Here is an 18,247-nt window from a genome sequence, read left to right as displayed (position 1 = left end):
TTTGGCTTCCTTTTTGTTTTTTACTGTGTTTCATCACGTGGTGAGAACAATATACTCTATTTTTCTGGGCATAAAAAGACTGAGAGGGGATCTGATACATGTTTATAAATAGCTAAAGGAAAGTGGGAGGCAAATGGATGAGGCCAGGCTCTTCTCGATGGTGTGCAAAGATAGGACACTTAGTAATGGCCCAAAACTTGAACACAGGAATTTCCATACTAACATGTGGAAGAACTTCTTTACAGTAAGGGTGACGGAGCACTGGAACAGGCTGACCAGAGTGTCTCCCTCTATGGAGATGCTCATGACCTGGCTGGGTGCCTACCTGTGTGACCTACTGTAGGGTACATGCTTTAGCAGGGGGGTTGGACTCGATGATCTCTTGAAGTCCCTTCCAACAACTGTGATTCTGTGATCTCAAATCATTACAATTTCACCAAAATTGTGATGCTCTGAAAAAAAACCACAACAGTATGTCCCAATCAAAACCCCGCTCTGCAGATGCCAGTAGCCATTTAGAAATAATAAAAATAAATGCTTACACTATTGCATCACAATACAACTTATTTTCACTACAGCGCTGTAGAATAATATTGATAGGATCAAATAACAGAGAAAATTTTCAGAAACAGCTTTTGTATTGACATGAAGTGTTCAAATGCTGAAAATTTTGAAAATTAAGACTTGTTGGTAAAAACCGTGTGCTGTGAGAAATGAAAAAGCCATATGAACCCATTACTATATCCCAACCACTAATAAAAATGGGCTCGGAAAGGCCAGAAACAGCCACAGAACAACTGACCCCAATTCCTGTGCCTCCTTAGTATTCTGGGCCTCCAAACAGGACCACAGTTCTAAATGCCATAAATGACACTGCACGGGGCTAAGAGCTCAGTGCTTTTAAGGCAACTTCTTAATTTAACTTGCAATTTATGAAGGCGTTTTACCATCCTTCAACTCTCATTTTCTCTGAGCAAATGCAGATCCCTCTTTGCAAAACGTCAAATAAATGGATATCGCCAAATTATTAAAATTAAAGGCAAGTACAGAGTTGGCCAAATGAATTATGGCTGGAAACCAGCTTCCACATTCCCCTGGTGGCTTTCAGACGATTGTGGAAAGATGCCATCAGAGGAAACGTCGTGTCTGCAAGCATCACCTCACCCTGGTATGTTTGGAAAGCTTATAGAAATCCTGTGCCACTGGGAGTGGGCTGTGTGCAGATCGTACATCATCCTGCTGCTTTCTGAGGGGACACCTGAAGCCATTAATCAGTGCTAATGGCAGTCCTGGTCTACCTTGCCCATTGTGACTAAGTCTCTTCCCAATTTCATACTGATAGAAGGTGGCTGAGTACAGAGATGTAATGGCTGCTTCCATCAGTCTGGGCCAGGTGCCCATCTTATCCAAATTGCCTGAAATGCATCTAGATATTTTCTGAATGCATCCTGTCCCCTGCTGTGACTTTTTGTTCTTGTTTCAGATGCAGATGCATAGCAATGGATCCCTGGAGACTCCTGGTGCCACCTACCACTACTTCCTTCATGCACAAAGCTTCCAGGCAAAGGTTTACTCAAGCCCTCTGTTAACTCATGGCCTTAATAAGCATACATTTGATAGGTAACATGAACGTCCAGTATCTTGTGGTCTTCCACTGATGGGCAGCCAGCTTGGCCAGCACTTTCTGTGTTTGGCCATTTTAGTACCTTTTTAGGATAACGATCACAGCACACATGGAGCTCCTGGCCAGGCGTTCTCAGACAGGATGATTTGCTGTTGGAAAGATTTGTTGTGCCTTTTACAAACACCAGATGCTCGGTGACGAGAAAATAAAGCATACTTTCCAGTAAACAAAAGCAGGTTTCATTTGTCTCTAAAGCATAAACAAAACAAACAAAAAAAAAAAAAAAAAAAGGAAAAAAGGGAAAAAAGTGCAAAACAGAGCTTGTACATATGCATCAGGGGAAGAAAGTGGTGAAAGAAGTGAGAAGTGCGTGTACCTGGAGACGGATTAATGGGCTCTGTGGTGCAACGATGGTCTCAGAGGCCTGGAGCCTCCTTTCCTCTGTACAAGGCTTGAACACTGTGTGGGTTTCTTTTTCTTGCAGGTTACACCTTGCATGGGACAGAGGGCTCATGTAGAGAAACTGGAAAATGACCCTGAAGGAGCTGATAGGGAACAAAGCAAGTTAAACAACCAGGGGCTTCCCCAGCAGGAGCTGGGGGAATGGAAGTAACACATACTAGAGGAAATACTTTGAGACTGTGAGATTTACTGCAGCCTTGGTTGGTTTTCATAGCCCAGGGCAAATATTTGAGCATTTCATAGTGCAAAGCAAAACCTCTTCCCTTCCTCACTGCTGCAGGAAAAGTAACTACATCAGACCCTAAGATAAGATTGATGAGTGTGATTAATTAAAAAAAAACGTTGTGATGACATTATAAAAATCAAGGGCAGGCTCTCAGATGGGCTCTTCTCCCCAAGAAATACAAGAAATTCAATGAGAGGTGACCAGAAACCTCAGCATGTCTCCTCCAGAGAGACGACTAAGAGGGGACAGGTTTACAGCATGCAAATTCAAGGCTTGAGTGCAGCAGCCATTTAAACAATTCCACATTTATCAGGCTGGCATTTGGAGCTTGGATCTCTCCCCAGTGACAATAAATCTCCAGTTCTTTCCAAGCTGCAGCATGGAGATAGTTGCTGACCCATTCCCCAGGAGGGTTATGGGCACCCATTTGGGACAGCCTTATGCTGGAGCGCAGGAAGGAGCCACTTCTGAACTACAGCAATACCAAGGTTGGATGTGATTTCTAGAATTTCAGATCAGGGTTCATTTAGCTTAGTTTTGATCCACCAGCACCATCATTCCAAATCATTTCATCATTTCCTTCCTCTTATTGCCTTTAGAGGAAATTCTGGCATCAGCTAGGACAAATGTTTCCCAGCAGGAATCCTAAACAACAGATTGGCATCCTTGATTGGAGACAGCCACAGGGACTATGTACCCGAAACTCTCCTTGTACCACCTGAGTAAAGAATGCAACCTATCCAGATGTTACAGGTAGACTGCACTACACCTGCTAATCGCTAGAAGGAAGAGCGCACCCACCAGAAATGCTTGCAGCTTGAGCTCGTAGGGAGTTTTCCAATGAAAATATCAGAAAATGCCAAGTTATAAGAACCAAAACGCTCTGAAGAATTACACTGCCTTTGGGGTACTTCCACGCTAGGATAAACTGAGGGGCTACATTTCCAGAGATGGACCCAAATAAAGCAGAAACAGAAATTAGAGGTCTAAAGAGCCTTCTACAGTATATTTTGAAGGACTGGGTGGAAAGACAAGACCTGCGGGCTGCTCAAAGCAGCAGGGGGTGACAATGCTGCCATGGCACTCCAAGGGAAGGGCAGGTCAGCAATGCTGAGGATGTGAGCTTGTGAATGAGAACAGGTGGGGGAGATGCTCCTGAGAGCCGTTTGCTCTGCGCATCCCTGTTGGGTTATGGTTTGATTTGGTTGCCACATCCCTCTTGAAAACTGTCCAGGGGTGACAATGGTACAGGAAACCACTGCTAAGCCTGTGGCTGTAACCCACTTGCAGGAAGCATGGTTCTCCAGCCCCCTCCAGTGGCTACAAAACAGGCTGAGGAGTCAGCTACAGGACCTGGATTCAGGAGTAGGAAAACCAGGAAATAATTCAGGTTTAGGAATATTAGGAAACACATAGAAGCATTTCTCCTTCCCGTGGTGAGGTAAATGATTAGGCACACAGTCAAGATCTTGCACTGGAACGTCTTTATTTAGCTACACGCAGATCCACCACAGATATCTCCTATCTGCTCCTGGATCAAATCTTACTGCTGTGCACAATCATTCTACCCTGGGCAAAAGAAAAGAGCACTGAATAGTGCTCCTTGAAGCAACACTCTTGGCTGTCACCTCTGCTTTGTCCTGGGCAGGTTCCTAGACTCCTTTCTTCAATGGAACAAGGGCTAAAGAGGTGCCGTGCCTCAAAGGCCAGTTTTGGTGTAAAAAGTGCTTTATTTGAATAAGGGAAGGAGAAAAAAAAAACAACACAGCAACCTGATAGATTCCATTCTGCCATTTGCACAACTCCCAAATGACAGGAAGTTACATTTGGGTATTACACCAGCTACCAGCATTTTGTGCTCTCAAAAGTCCCTATACAACAAAGATAAGAAGAAAGCCTACGAGAAAAAGACTCCTTTGGATATTTTTGCTTATTCCAGATCTGCTTCAGTTCTTTAACCACTTTCCAAATCTCATCCCACCCAATGCTTACAGCAAGGCCACACAATGCACACTTCATACATTATGCACAAATACAACAGGCATTCTTCAGTAGAGGGGATGTACACTGCAGAACTGTTCAGTTTCCCATGTCTCACTTGTTATTCATGTTATCTGAGCACGCCTCTCAGACAGCATGGAAAATAATAGTTTTACAAAAAATGCATTGCTACATAGGAGGAAATGGTAAAGTCTGAATTAAGGCAAAAATAAATGTCACTTATATATTGTGAAGACATAATATATGCATATTATTTTTCAGATTTCATATTGGAAGACTATTGTTTATTGGGTTTAAAGGGACAGGGACAGCCAGAGGATATGTGCTGTGGCCCTGAAGGACATCATAAATCTAATTTGAGATTCATTATTACAATGAAAATTGCAGATATTCTGTGTATTAAACCATTTCATCTAGGCAAAGCTGGGTTTATGTTGCCTAGCAACCAATGTCCACAAGGACTACTCCAGCAGCAGCCTTCACACTTACAGCTTAGTGTTATGCGAGTTTTTCTAAAGCACTGGGCTCTCTTCAGTCCCTCAAAAAGATAGTCCATTCAGGTTTAAGGCTGAAACCTTGGCAGGAGACGCAGTCCCTCAATTAAGATGGCAGATGGGTGGGTAGTCCAGCAAAAAGCCTCCTGCACTTCAAGGGTTTGACTGTGCAGACACCCAAGTGCTTGCTGAACTTTAAGCTTGTTTGCTATAAGAGTGTGGGAACCATCCTTCAACCTACAGCTCGGGGACTTCAAGTATTCACAGTTAGGGGAATACTTTGGACTACCAGTTGGATTTGAAGACCTTAAACTTGAGGTCAAAAGGACTACCCCTATGCACAAAGTTCAGCACACTGTTGGAGCATCATGATTACTGTACTTCAAATCATAAATAAAGAATGGGTAACTAAGCGAGGCAGAAGACCCCACCCTCAGCATAGCTTGAGCTTACTAACAGAACCTACAAAGGAGTCCTATCAGTACTACATACTGACAGTCCATGGAAAGAGAGGACTTTTTATGGCAGTCACGGTTCTGGCAGGGAGCACAGAAGGATGGCTACAATTGTTGGCCTGGGTAAGGCTTCACTGGCTGACTATCCACAAGAGGGATGTAGGACAGTGTCAGTCAAGGGCACAACAGTCAACAGAACAAGTGCAGAAGGCAGCTATAATGAAACTTATAACATATATCTGCAGAGGCTTAGATTTAACTATACACTCTACTTACATTGTACACTGAGTTGTTATGCCTTCCCAGAGGAGCACGTGCCTTCCACTTCTACCCAGCTACTTTCTCCCAAAAGGCACTAATGTGTGAGTGGTTTGCAAAACTATGTGAAGTAAAAATTGGGGTGAAAAAGTCGACCCAAAGAAGCTGTTGCCATGGCATTTTCTCTAGACATCCTCCCTCGTTTTCTGCCTCTATACACTAGGGCTAGAGAATATGTTTGGTCCGTGCTCCTGCAAAACATTATGGTTCTACCGGCAAGGTGACAAGCAGCTTTACAACCTGCCTGCATCTTTTAGGCATGTTAACACTTCCATAAAGCAGGCACACAACTCTCAGGCAACACGCTCATGGGCTGCCCTGGCCTCCCGTACGGTGAAAACCTAAACCATCTGCAAGCCTGAAAAGGAAACAATGCAATACTGCTGCCTTCTCACCTTGAAAGCATGCCCATAGCTACACATCCTTGCCATTATATCTCATCTGATGAGGATTTTTGCAAGTGTCTGAACAGTGAGTGAGTGTGACCACACTTCAGCCTTTTCTCAACAGCGCAATGCTCAGCAATGCAAATCTTGCCTCCCTATGCTAAAATAAGCAAGCAAAGCAATGTACAAGGCCACCTGACTGCTCTTCCAAGCCCAGACATGGAACAGAAATAAAAGGAAACAATCAAGAGTCTCCATTTCTTCCTGCCCTTCCTCCTTCTGCGTAAGCATCTTAGAAAGATGCTTCAGCAGATAATAAAAACATACAAAGAAGTTCACCATTGCTTATCAAACTCCGCCATAAAAAACATCCCAGTGGGAAGATCAGAAACTTAGCTGTGAGTTTGCAGTCACTGATGCATCTGGAAAAAAAGCATTTCATAAACTAGTGTTACACCCTATTCACCTTTCTGCTCTTTCTTCAAGTATTTTTAAGCAGGTATCTCCAAGTAAAAGACATGCAACTTACCCCTCCTCCTTCAGCAACTGATGTGAATTGTGCAGCAATTCAAGGAGTATCTAAGAGCAGAGCACTCATTCAGGGTAAAACACTGCTGGCAAAGGCTCTATAAAGGACTACTTCATTCACAATCATGCTACCTCCTAATTCTTCGGTAAAAGATAAAATGTCCTTTCTTCTCCCTTCTCCACAGTGCTGAGAAGCAAGATCAAACAAAAAGGTCTGTTAGGTGGATCTGGAAGGGTGCTGTCTGGTCATGCTTCTGTGAGGTAAGGAGTAAAAGGTAGGTAGGAATTTCTATGTGCTCAGCATTGTCACCTACTTTAACTGGGCCCTCAGTAAGGTCACAATCACTGGAATATTGCAAGAAGGCAGTCTACAGATAATTTTTGGTATCTTTTTCTTCATAATGACACAGATATATTCACAGCCATTGCATCAACCACTATCCAGCACCACAAGACAACAATTTAATTTAGCAGCCCTTTCACTCCTGGTCATTCTTGGTCATTCTCAAATATTCAAACCAATTTTACAGTGAACAGATGAGTTTGGTCATTGCTTTTCCAGAAAGTACCCTAGAAATCTTTCAGGTTCACATTCTGGCTTCATCTGAGTATCACAGTCCTTGTCCCACCACCACTGCAGCAGTGACTGAACCACAAGGATCACATCATCCCTGCAATGAACTCCACACTATTCGGTTTCCATGGGTGAAAATACCATTTCCTCTTCTCTCCAAATCTTCTCATCTGTGCTACAGCAGTGTCCTGGGCAGCTGGGAGGAGGACTAGCCAACCCTTGCCTCATCCATCACAGTGCTGGAAGACGAGCCAATGTGCCACAGCAGATCTGGTGGTCTGTAGAAACGACTCAGACGGGATAGGATTACACGTTCTGCTACTCTCCCATCTGTGCAATGGGGCCTCTACAGGAAGAAAGCCAAGTCAGCAGCTACCTTGCAGCACGTAGAGACACGGATACAATTCTCCAAGTAATGCACAGCACTGGACAGGAAACTTGATGCATTTCACACCAGAAGAGGACAGAAGAAAATATACCCACTTTTACAGCAGCAACCACAAACTCCACAGGGAAGAGAAAGGCCAGGTACTGACAGCAGAAAGAGAACAGTGCTGCTGTAATCCCCTTACCAAGGCAAGGAGAGACTCCCTTGCACGCTGTAGGAAAATGAAAGGCTTAAGTACAGGAACATTTGCCACACAAAAGTGCCTCTGAGACCCAAGGTGTGTGTAACACGGAGCAATAACAGAGGTAGAGTCGTAACAAACAGACATATGCTAACAGCTATGGGATATACTGTGTTTGCTCATGTAACAGCCACACACACTTGTGGCCTCATTGCCCAACCAGTTGCAAACAGATCTCCAGTTAGATAACTGGCAGCTTAAGTGTAGACACACAAAATCATTGCACCCTAAATCTGGAAGGGAAACCCACAGGGGCAGGGAATTATGTGCATTCCATGAGCAAACCAGTATTTCTCTGGGGGCTAAGGGCTAGAACTGGCACCTGGCTTTGTCAACTCACTCGTTTAGCAAATCAAACTGTCCCAGAAAGCAGCCGGTTGCCCTTTAACTGTGTTCATGAAGTAAAAATTGTTTAATGGGGTCTGGGACTGGAAGGATATGGATCAGATCCAGACGAGATTTGCCAAGTATTCTTCGAACAGCTATGCGGCAGAGAGACAACAGGCTCCGGGCGCGGCCTGCAATAAAGAAAGCAGAGAGGAACTGTTGAGGGACAGATGGAAGAAGATAACAGCATGTAAATTGTGCAGAGCTACGGCTGGCAGCGGAGGAGCCATTTACCCCTTCCAAATGCTGAGGCTATGACCTGCACAGCAACACGAAGGCAGTGCAGGAGAGCTGAGTATGCACAAATCCTCCCTACAAGGAGGCCAAACCTTTTGGCCAAGGATTTGGAGCAATCACAGCTGCCACACAGGCAGTAAGGAAGGGTAAAAAGGGCAACTGCAAGGGGTTGTGACTACAGAGCAAGCTCCTGCCAGAGAGGGTTCAAAAGATCACTGCCCAATCCACACCAAGCGAGGCAGTGGAGAGGCTTTATACTAATCCAATCATTTTTAAAAGATGTGGACTTTTTTTTTTTTTTTTTGCACTAAATCATCCCCTGCAAATCAACAGCACTGATGTTCAGCTCAGGTCTTATCACAGATTTCCTTTGATGGCTTCCATTGAGTTCATGGTGAGCTCTTCCATCACAGGGATGAGGATGGTGGCGTTCGTGTTGATTCAGGATACCCAGGGTCTCCTGGGTATCCCTCCATTATCCAACATCTTCTACCTGAGGTGTCCCATTTGCCTCCTAAAAACAGGCTTAATGGAAACCACCTGCTCTGTAGTTGTGTCTCCTCTCAGCAAAAGTCCAGGCAGGTTTGGAAAAGACATGTACAAAGCTGAATAACTTCGGGGTGGAGCCTGGGAATTGGATCCCACATCCTGAAACTCTTTTGAATTTCTCTGGTCTGGAGTTCAAGAGGGAAACCCCACTTTGGACTGTGGTACAAAGCCTCAGCCTTTACCAGATGAACCTGATGGTTTTATGAGGTGCTGCCCTTGCTGAAAGTAGGGTATACACTGAAGTGATGCCACTTTTGTTATTAAAAAAAATATATATCAGATAAATTATTAAATCATATAAATTCATGGTTTAGTGAGAACCAATGGTGATGGGTGAATGGTTGGACTGGATGATCCTGTGGGTCTTTTCCAACCTTTGTGATTCTATGATTCTATGATTAAGGCAAGTTTGGACTGGAGGCTAAGGCTTACTTCTGCAACTCATTTGCTTCCCCACTTTCTTCCACCATTTTAGTTCCTTTTTTTTCCCCATTGGCTACCACCACTGTATCTTTATTTCCCAAGAAGCCTGCCCAGACACCCCTTGAGCACAGGGACGCTCAAGAATAGTGAGGACACATCTGTACAGCTCTGGAGAACTGGGTCCAACAGGATATACCTGCCTGTGGTTTGTAGACCCAAACCCCTGCTATGATACCACCCTCCTGCCTAACCTTCCCTTAGGCAGCTGAGGACAACACCAGGCAATAGAAAAGAGCTGGGAGGAAGATTTTAAAAAGTAAAATTACAGGGGCTGTACTGAGGAGACAGGGATCGCTGGGAGCTCAAGGATACAAGAGGGAAAACAGGTGAAAAGTGCACAATGCAACAAGAGAAAAACAGGGAGTCTAGCTCAGAACAAGGGGGCCATTGAGCTGAGTTATCAGTGCCAGGAAATTCTCCTGAATCCAGACCTCGATAAAACCAGTCACCACAGTAAGTCAAAGCCACTTACCTCGTGCTTCTTTGAAGACCTGCAGAGCCTCAGGGTTGACTTTGACCCTCCCCGTGGAGTCAAATTCCAAGGCCTCCACCTTCACCAGGTTCAGGTTGGCTCCAAAGTCAATCAAGAGGTGGATGAATGCCGCCTCACAGCCATGCCGCAGGACAGCGTCCATCACACACACGGGTGAGCCCCGAGAGAAGCCTTGGATGTTGATTGGCCCACGGCAATTAAAATCTGGGTTGGCTCCAGCCTGGAGCAGCAGCCGGAAGCACTGAAGGTTGTGGTAGGCAGCACTGATGTATAGTGGACAGACCACAAGTGTGGTGAGGGGTCGCAAGGAGGGGCTGGAGACCCGAGAAGCGAGGTGGTGATTCACATCCACATCTGCACCATATCTAGAAGGGAGAGTATTAACCATTTGGAAACAAGGGCAACATCAGCATGACTAGCAGCCCAGGGGCACAACACGGCCATGATGAAGGCAAAGATCACCAAGAGGATGAGTGCCACGTGGGCTGCCTGTCCTTGGTTTATCTGAGCCCACCACCCAATGACACACCCACACTTACTCCCAGAAGGGTCTGGCTAACTTCTTGTGTCATTCAATGACAAAGTACAGGGGAAAAAGTCAAATTAAGGCCACACTGGGTCAGAAGAAGGGTGTCTGCAAGTGGCTTAATGCAATTTCACCCATTTCCCTTCAAAGTTAATTCAGGGGACCTTTTTGTAATGCCTCTCTTCCAAGGACAGGCTTAGTACAGAAGCAGGGATGACATACCCAGCATGGTCTGATCTTCAAGAAGCAAAGCTGTCTCGCTGCCAGAAATAGCCCAGGCTCAAGACAGAAGAGAAGCAGCTGAGGGACACCTTCCCTCACCCTCCTAAAGGATATGCCAAGCACAGCTTTGGCACAAGGAACAGCTCAGCACTGAGCCAGCAGCATGTAATGTTGGATGCTAATGGGCTGGCTGGGAAGCAGAGGATGTTTCCAAATGACTCAGTTGAAGGGATGCAGTGAAGTAACTTCCCCACCAGTATAAAACAGGCCAAAAAGCAATACAAGCAATTGATCTGCCTGTCACAAACAGCAGGGAAATGGAAACAGAAATCAGTGCTCAGCAGTGAAACACGTATGATAAATCCTGCTCCTCAAGAAACTTGGATGGTTGAAATCCCATCAAAAATAAATCTGAGTCAAAGAAAGACCTTTTCTCTAGCGTTTATCTCAGCTGATGGGATGTACCTGCCAATTCTGAGCATGTAAGAAACTAGAAAAATATAAAATAACTGTTGTCAAGGCGTTCTGCTCTCCCCATCCATCCTGCATCGCTCAATTTTCAGGTTATATATAACGTGAGACACTGCATAAGAGATTACAGTTCACTGGCCAGCACTCTGGGCGCTGAAGCAGGGACCTCCAGAAGCTGCAACAGAAAATCTCTCAAGTCTTTTGCAAGTGTCTCAGGCCTCACGCTACCCCAGAGAAAAGTTAATACTTCACATATTTGCTGCACCGGGTCATGGCCTCTCAACTGCTCCATAAGCCCCGCGGCCAAAGCAAAGCAGGTGCCAGCTTGCCGTGGTGTAAAGGCAGGCAAGCAGGCTACAGCCCAGCTCAAAGGAAATCAACATCATCATGGAATAGAAACTAGCATAAGTGGCATACTTCTTTTCAGGGAGTACAGGTGGCTGTAAGTTTGAAAGAGCAGAATACAGGGCGTATTGGCTTTGATTCCTTTTATTTTTATTTATTTGGAGGAAGTGAAGGAAACAGCCAAAAAAACAGGAGCAAAAAGGTCAGGTGTCACACTCTAGAAAAGCATGGAATTCAAAAAATGGTAATGCAGCACAAAGAAGAGACTGTAGAAACAAGCATTTATTTCCCCCAGGCTGGGTAACAACCCAAGCAGTGGGACACCACAGCTCCCCATCTGCTTCACGTGCAGCTTGGGCTGGAACAAGGAGGAAGACAACACAATCCCCTGAGGTGTAACCAGCTTTAATTGCAGTGTTATAGATCAAGCAAACCCCTGTTTCTTTCCCTCACAGGAATAAGACATTCCTTCAGTCACCAGCCCCCCTCTCAAAATTGCAAATCAAGCATTCAGAGAACTAGATTTTCTGTCTTCCTAGAAAGCACACAATATTCCTTTCTGCAGTTAATAAAAAACAAGTAAGGAAACCACATGAGGACAAATTCTTCCTCACTGCAAGCATGTCTCTTGCTGATCCCAGTAGAGACTGGTCCCTACCCATTAAATACTTAACCAAGCACTTCAGATCAGAGGATAGGAATAGTCAAGTTGGATGTGAAGACCCTTATGGGTCCCTTCCAACTTGGGATACTTGACGATTCTACATCTCATTTAAATTAAGCACATGGACAACAAGGGCTGGGGAAATCTGTCTGAGAGCTGCAAATGGCATGCAGGGTGTTTCTACCCCAATGCACAAGATCTCCTGAGCATGAGGATCTTGGCTAAGACCTCAGGAGATCTATAGTGTGGAGAAAAGCAAGAAAAGATTGGAGCTATGCAGTAATGATACTACTGAGCGTCATTATAGCCACAGCAACAAGCTTTGCTTCCCAGTTCACTGCACTTTAATGGGACATTCCCATCTTCTGGAGTCTTCCACAACGTTTCTGTTTTGCACAGGCAATCACATATGTTCCCTATAGATAAAGAAAACACTTAAAAGTCAGGCTACACAAGCATTTGAATGGGATCATCTGTGCTACTACGGGACAGTCACAGGATGGCTACGGGGCCACTGCCTTCTGCAGCCATAGTTCTGACCACACGGCACTCTGACTCTCATTTCTGTCTCAATCCCTTTTCATTATTGTTGTCAACATTCTCATTCTCAGTCTCCCACCTCCCCAAAACATGGAATTCTGCTATTTCAGAGACAGGTACCTGACTGAGGCACTGGTGGGATTTGTCAGATTGCTTTTTTGCTGCTTTTAGTGCAGCAGAAGGACCTTCTCATCCTGAGGTCATCCCTCAGTTGTGCTGCAAATACAGTATGATGGTCAATCCCATCGTAACACAATCACATAACAAGCTGTTAGGAAAGTAATCTATACCTTGGAAATACAACTGCAAATATTTCTGCCAGTTGTTTTATAAAATGGATCTCCATTCCATAACTATGTGTGTATTTACTATTAGTGGATACAATTTCAATTATTGCTTGCTTAGCTGGTTCAGCAATTGTGGCAGGATTCAGGAATCCTGACTGTGCTGCCTTATGATTACGAAAATTGAACCAGGTGATGTTTGGACACCTGCAGCAAGCTTGACTAACCAGTCTTTCATTTCAGAACACTGAGGCTCTCTCAAGCTGAATATTCAGAAATGCTTTCTCATATCTCAGTAAAAGCATCTTCCTCATCGCATTTCTTCTGCCAAATCCTTTAGAGCAACATTTCTGAAAATCTCTGAGAGAGCTTTGTAACATAAGACTGCATTTTAAAGGAAGCAACTCTGAAGAGATCTGTGAAATCTGTATTCCGAGATACTTGAAATTTTGGGCAATCTGACAATTTAGTATTAGCTTAGCAGCCCTGGGAGAGACATCATCTAATAAAAAGGCATTGGACAAACTCCAGTTAATTTTTAATCCTGAAAGTTTTCCAAAATCTTGCTTTTAATATTGCTGGCAAGGTATCCCGAGGAGCAGACACATAAATCAATGCATCAGCTCTCCATGTGCTGAAATACCATTTGCTACATATCACCCTGCCTTAGTGGACATCAGGGGAGACTCTCGGGAATGCAATATGTATGCTGAACCCCATACCAGCAAGCGCGTGGCAATGGGGACATCCTTCTCTCAGTTTGCAAGAGTGGGAACAATTTCCCTCCTTCTTTTCACTTCTCAGCTTCCTTAAAGCTGCACTGTGTGAAAATTAATTTGCCCACAAGCAAAATTCCTTTCCGTTGTTATTTTCTAGCAGTTACAGCCATTGAAGGGATTCCTTGGAGAGTGTTTCTCTGTGAATCCAAATAAACTTTCTGTTCTTTTACTACTCCTTTCTACAACCTGTATTTTCCCCCCTATAATCCACTATTATTTGGCATCAAAGGCTCATATAGTTGCTCAGCATGGTCCCTTGTACAAACAGCTTCCAATTTAGAAGACAGGAAGTATCATGGCATGCCAAAGGAAGGAAACTCAAGCTTACACAGCCTTCTGCTGGACCCTGAGCCCACTCCCTGCTGGTGTAGTGCATGGAGAGTGCCCTACTGATGGGCATGTGCCTGGCAGCCAAGAACAGACTGTGCTGCCTTTGTTTCCAAGGACAGAAAGTGTTCAGAGCAGCAGAACTAAGCAAAGATGCTTTCTGGTTGGGTGGGTGATCCATCCCGTGAGCAACAGGGGTGAGGAGCTGGCCACTGGGCAGTAGCAGAAACCAAGCAGTCAAGACAGAAGCAGAGGGGAAAATGGTCTGCAAGGCTGAATAGTGGATGGTGGACACAAAAACAGGATCTGTCACCATGCCCAAACAAAGGGAAAGACACCTAACACCCTTTCAGGAACTTCTCATGTCAGCAGTCCTCTTGTTCAGCTTTGTCAAGCAGGTAGGTGAGGAGGGAATGGATACCCCCAGCCACATAATGGAAAGATCCAAGGGAAGAAGGAAAGCAAGGCAAAGCCATTCTCCCACCCCATCGGGATCATCTCCAGGACACATTTCTCACCTGATCAGCTCCTGGAGGATGTCTGCCCGGCCCACGCGCGCTGCATGGTAGACAGGAGTGCTGCGATGGTGCCGGCTGCCATTGGGGTCAGCTCCAGCTTCCAGCAGGATCTTGGCACACTCGAGGTGCCCGTTGACCACAGCCACGTAGAGGGCGGTCTGCCCCTTCACATCCACCAGGTCGATCTCAGCCCCTTTCTGGAGGAGGAAGTCGACACAGGGGCCATGGCCAGCGGTGGCGGCAATGCGCAGAGGAGTGCAGGGCAGCCAGCCACAGCACCACACCGACTTTTCATTGATCCGGCTGGTGAGAAACATGGGGTCAAGAGGTCTCCGGTCACCTTCTGCCTCCCCACCTGCCCCAGCCCCAGAGGAGAGCCCAAACAGCACCCCTCAAGTTTTCCTCCATATTTTGAGGGCTTTATAGCAGCTCTGAAAAGCTCCTGCCAATAGCCTGCCTCCACTGCAGCAGGTGCTGCAGATATGGCATGCCTGGACTATGGGCTCTACTGCAGTTCTGCTGTGTCAGGAACTGCACATATGCACAATGAGGGACAAACCCTTCCTCAAAACTCAGCCAAAATGACCAAAGAAACCCCACCCTCTACTCCCTTTCCATGGGAAGATGTCCCCCACCAGAAGTGACCAAGCTAGGGACCAAAACTGCTTAACTGAAGCTGCTCCAAAAGTGGCAGAAGGTTGTCAAAGCAGCAGGGAAACAGAAAAGGACTACAGGAGGAAAAATGCATGGAAACGCAGACATACATCTCTATCACTCTGCTGGCATGTCCACATGCTCAGCCTGGCACCACGGAATGACATAAATGCAAATCCAGGGTAGCTCAAGACAGTGCAAACACAGCCCTGCCAGCAAGGAAGGAGATGGCTTGGAGAGGGATGCCATGCTAAACAGAACAGCAGAAATAAACCATTGGCATCCTTGTTAGCCTATTGGCAGAAGAGCTTTTATTCAATTTATATAAGACTTGTCTGGCAGGAGGCTGCTTGGATCCCCTCTGAAATCACTTGTACTACTTGTCACACACACTACAGTAATCCAGATCTCAGGTTAGACCCATAAATCTCAAATATCCAGGCCTCAGTCCCTAACTCCTTGTAAATCTCTGCGCATACTCTTTTAGAAACAATGTGCCAAGAGAAAGGGATTTCTTTAAGGCCAATGCATGCTGGCCAAAGTGCCCTTTAGCCAGAGCAGTGGTGGATTTGCTCTTCTAGCTCACTCCATCCTGGCCTGTGTAACAAGAACAGAACAAAACACTTTTCATACACTGCACTTATTGCAACTGGCTAAGAGAGCAATGCTACAGTCTTTTTTTTTCTTCAAACGTTTTAAGAAGAAGAGTAAAATAAACCCTGTAGAAGTGCTCCCTAGCAGGTTTGGGCATCTCTACCCTACACCCAGTACCACAATAGTGGCCATGATGGTGATGGGCCAACAGATGGTCTTGATCATCTTAGAGGTCTTCTCCACTCTTAATAATTCAGCGACTGTATTCAAAGACAACACTTTTCTGTTCACTCTACCACCTGTGTGATGGTGCTGCAGGTCCTGCCAAACTTTGCTGTTTCCAGGCCCAAGAAACCTGGGCCAGCTCACTCTCTCAAAGGGCTGCCTGGTCCTACAGCGTGGTAAAAAAAAGAAGGCAAAATCTCAGACCAAGGGACCAAAGAGGCCCAGCAGAGCTGTCTAGATGACAGAAAAAGGGGTTGGTTCATTCTCAATTTTTGCTGAAATGACAGTTTTTTAAGGCTAGTAAACACTGTGCACTCTAAGCATTTTTCTCCATATTGCAGGAAAATTAATTAACTATCCCCATGGTCAGAGACTCAGCTCTGGGTAGATTTTGTAACATAGGGTGTTTCAGGTTTAAAATTTGATTATAACCCCTTTTGTATGTTTTTCTCATTATATGTAGACTCTTATTTTCATGGTATTGCATTTCCATCATGATCCAAAAAGAGTTTGTGCATGGACACTGCAAGTTCACAAACTGGCTTGAGATTTGCCTCCAGTGAGACAAACACAGGGTTGATTCCAAGTGTGGGCAGAGCAGCATCCCACCAGACACAGCTCCTGTAGAAACAGAGCACAGCACTTCTATCAGCGGGAAAGCTGTTCAAACGGAGCAGGCTATGGGGAGGAGGGGGAGGATCGTGGAACTGTAGAATCATTAAGGTTGGAAAAGACCTCCAAGATCACCAAGTCCAACCCCAACGCATCCCCACCATGCTCACTATGTGTCTCAGTGCCACATCTTCACAGGTCTGGAACACCTCCATGGATGTCAACCCCACCACCATTGTGGGCAGTTGTGCCACTGCCTCACCACTCTTTCTGAGAAGAAATTGTTCCTAACATCCAATCTGAACCTCCTCTGGAGCAACTTGAGGCCATCAACTCTCCTCCTATCACTGTTATCTGGGAGAAGAGGCCAGCCCCCACCTCACAACAACCTCCTCTCAGGCAATTATGGAGAGCAGTGAGGTCTTCCCTGAGCCTCCTCTCCTCCACACTGAACAACCCCAGTTCCCTCAGCCACTTCCCATTAAGAGTTGTGCTCCAGACCATCACAGCTCTATTGCCATTCTCTGGACATGCTCCAGGGTCTCAGTGCCTTTCTTGCAATGAGGGGCTAAACACAGCCCAGGGGTGGGTAGCCACATCAGATTTTTGTTAGCCAAAAGCTTCAGAATGGATTATCCAAAAGCTTCAGCATGGGTTTAAGCCTGACCTTGTACTGGATTCCCCCTGGTCCCATGCTGCACACCAGCGGGCAGGGCTGGGCTGGCTCCGGGCGGGAGCAGCCCCCTCACCTCTGGAAGCTCTCCTCCTCCAGCAAGCTCTTCAGCGTGGGCAGATCCCCCACGTAGGCTGCATCGTGTAGCCGGGTGTCCTCGCAGTGCTCCAGGGGGTGGTCGCAGAACTGCTCCCGCAGCCACTCCTTCAGATTCCGACCTGCGCTGGAGAGAGGGGCGCTGGGCTGAGCGCTGGGGCGGGCGGGTGCTCGGAGCCCCGACCCGCGCAGGTTCCGGGCTTCACCCCCAGGGCCGCACCCGCAGCTCTCCCCGCCTCACGTTACCTGCGGGCCCGCCCGGGGCGCTGAGGGCGCCCGCAGCTTCCCCGCCGCCGCTCGGGGCGGCCCCACCGCCGGGGGGACTGCCCTCGGCCATCCGCCCGCAGGCACCCGGCTCACATCGCGGCCTCCTCTCCGCCGCCGCCACGGCCCTCCCTTCCCCAGCCCGGCCTGATTGGTGCCCGCCGCCGCTTCCTGCCTCCCCGTTAAGGTGGTTTTCCCCGGCCGGAGGAGGCGGCTCTCCACGGCGCCGAGCGCGGCCGTGAGCGATTCCTCCTTCAGAGCTGCTCGGCCCGGCCGCCGTCGGAGCTCCTCACGGAGCTGCCCGCCGGCACCGCGTATTGCACCTGGGTCATGGCAACCCTCGGCGTCAGTGCAAGCTGGGGGATGTAAGGATGGAGCACAGCCCTGCCAAAATGGACCTGGGGGTGCTGGTGGATGGCAGCTGGACATGAGTCGGCACTGTGCCCTCACAGCCCAAAGCCAACCATACCCTGGGCTGCATCAAAAGCAGTGTTGTCAGCAGGGCGAGGGACAGGATCTGCCCCTCTGCTGCTGGGGAGAGAGGAACTGTGTTGAGGATGGGTTGAGCTGGCTGTCAGCATAAAGGCAAGCCATGAAGACATGAGCA

At 46.8% G+C, this 18,247-nt stretch overlaps 1 protein-coding gene and 1 long non-coding RNA gene across 3 annotated transcripts in view; one reads left to right on the top strand and one right to left on the bottom strand.

The window, feature by feature from the left end:
- Positions 1-3,779: 3,779 nt before the first annotated feature.
- On the bottom strand, positions 3,780-17,779 carry ASB1 (ankyrin repeat and SOCS box containing 1). Of its 2 annotated transcripts, XM_004942513.5 has the most exons (6): positions 17,623-17,779; positions 17,357-17,498; positions 14,523-14,825; positions 9,826-10,211; positions 8,038-8,215; positions 3,780-7,414 (listed from the first exon to the last, which is right to left on the bottom strand). In XM_004942513.5, the coding sequence occupies exons 1-5, from the start codon at positions 17,711-17,713 to the stop codon at positions 8,082-8,084; spliced, it is 1,056 nt and encodes a 351-aa protein (XP_004942570.1). In that variant the 5' UTR covers positions 17,714-17,779; the 3' UTR covers positions 3,780-7,414; positions 8,038-8,081. The 2 variants fall into 2 exon arrangements, with proteins under 2 accessions (XP_004942570.1, XP_421885.3); XM_421885.7 differs by having other exon boundaries at positions 3,780-8,215.
- Positions 17,780-17,899: 120 nt separating this feature from the next.
- Positions 17,900-18,247, top strand: part of LOC121111297 — a 7,084-nt gene continuing 6,736 nt past the window's right edge. Inside the window, exon 1 of the long non-coding RNA XR_005861533.2 lies at positions 17,900-18,247. This exon is cut by the window's right edge and continues 2,463 nt beyond it. This is a non-coding gene — a long non-coding RNA (uncharacterized LOC121111297).

This window comes from Gallus gallus, chromosome 7 (genome assembly GCF_016699485.2).
Source record: "Gallus gallus isolate bGalGal1 chromosome 7, bGalGal1.mat.broiler.GRCg7b, whole genome shotgun sequence".
NCBI classification, from domain to species: Eukaryota; Metazoa; Chordata; class Aves; order Galliformes; family Phasianidae; genus Gallus; species Gallus gallus.
The sequence above is the reverse complement of the archived record's forward strand: the minus strand, read 5'-3'. Positions and strand labels throughout refer to the sequence as shown.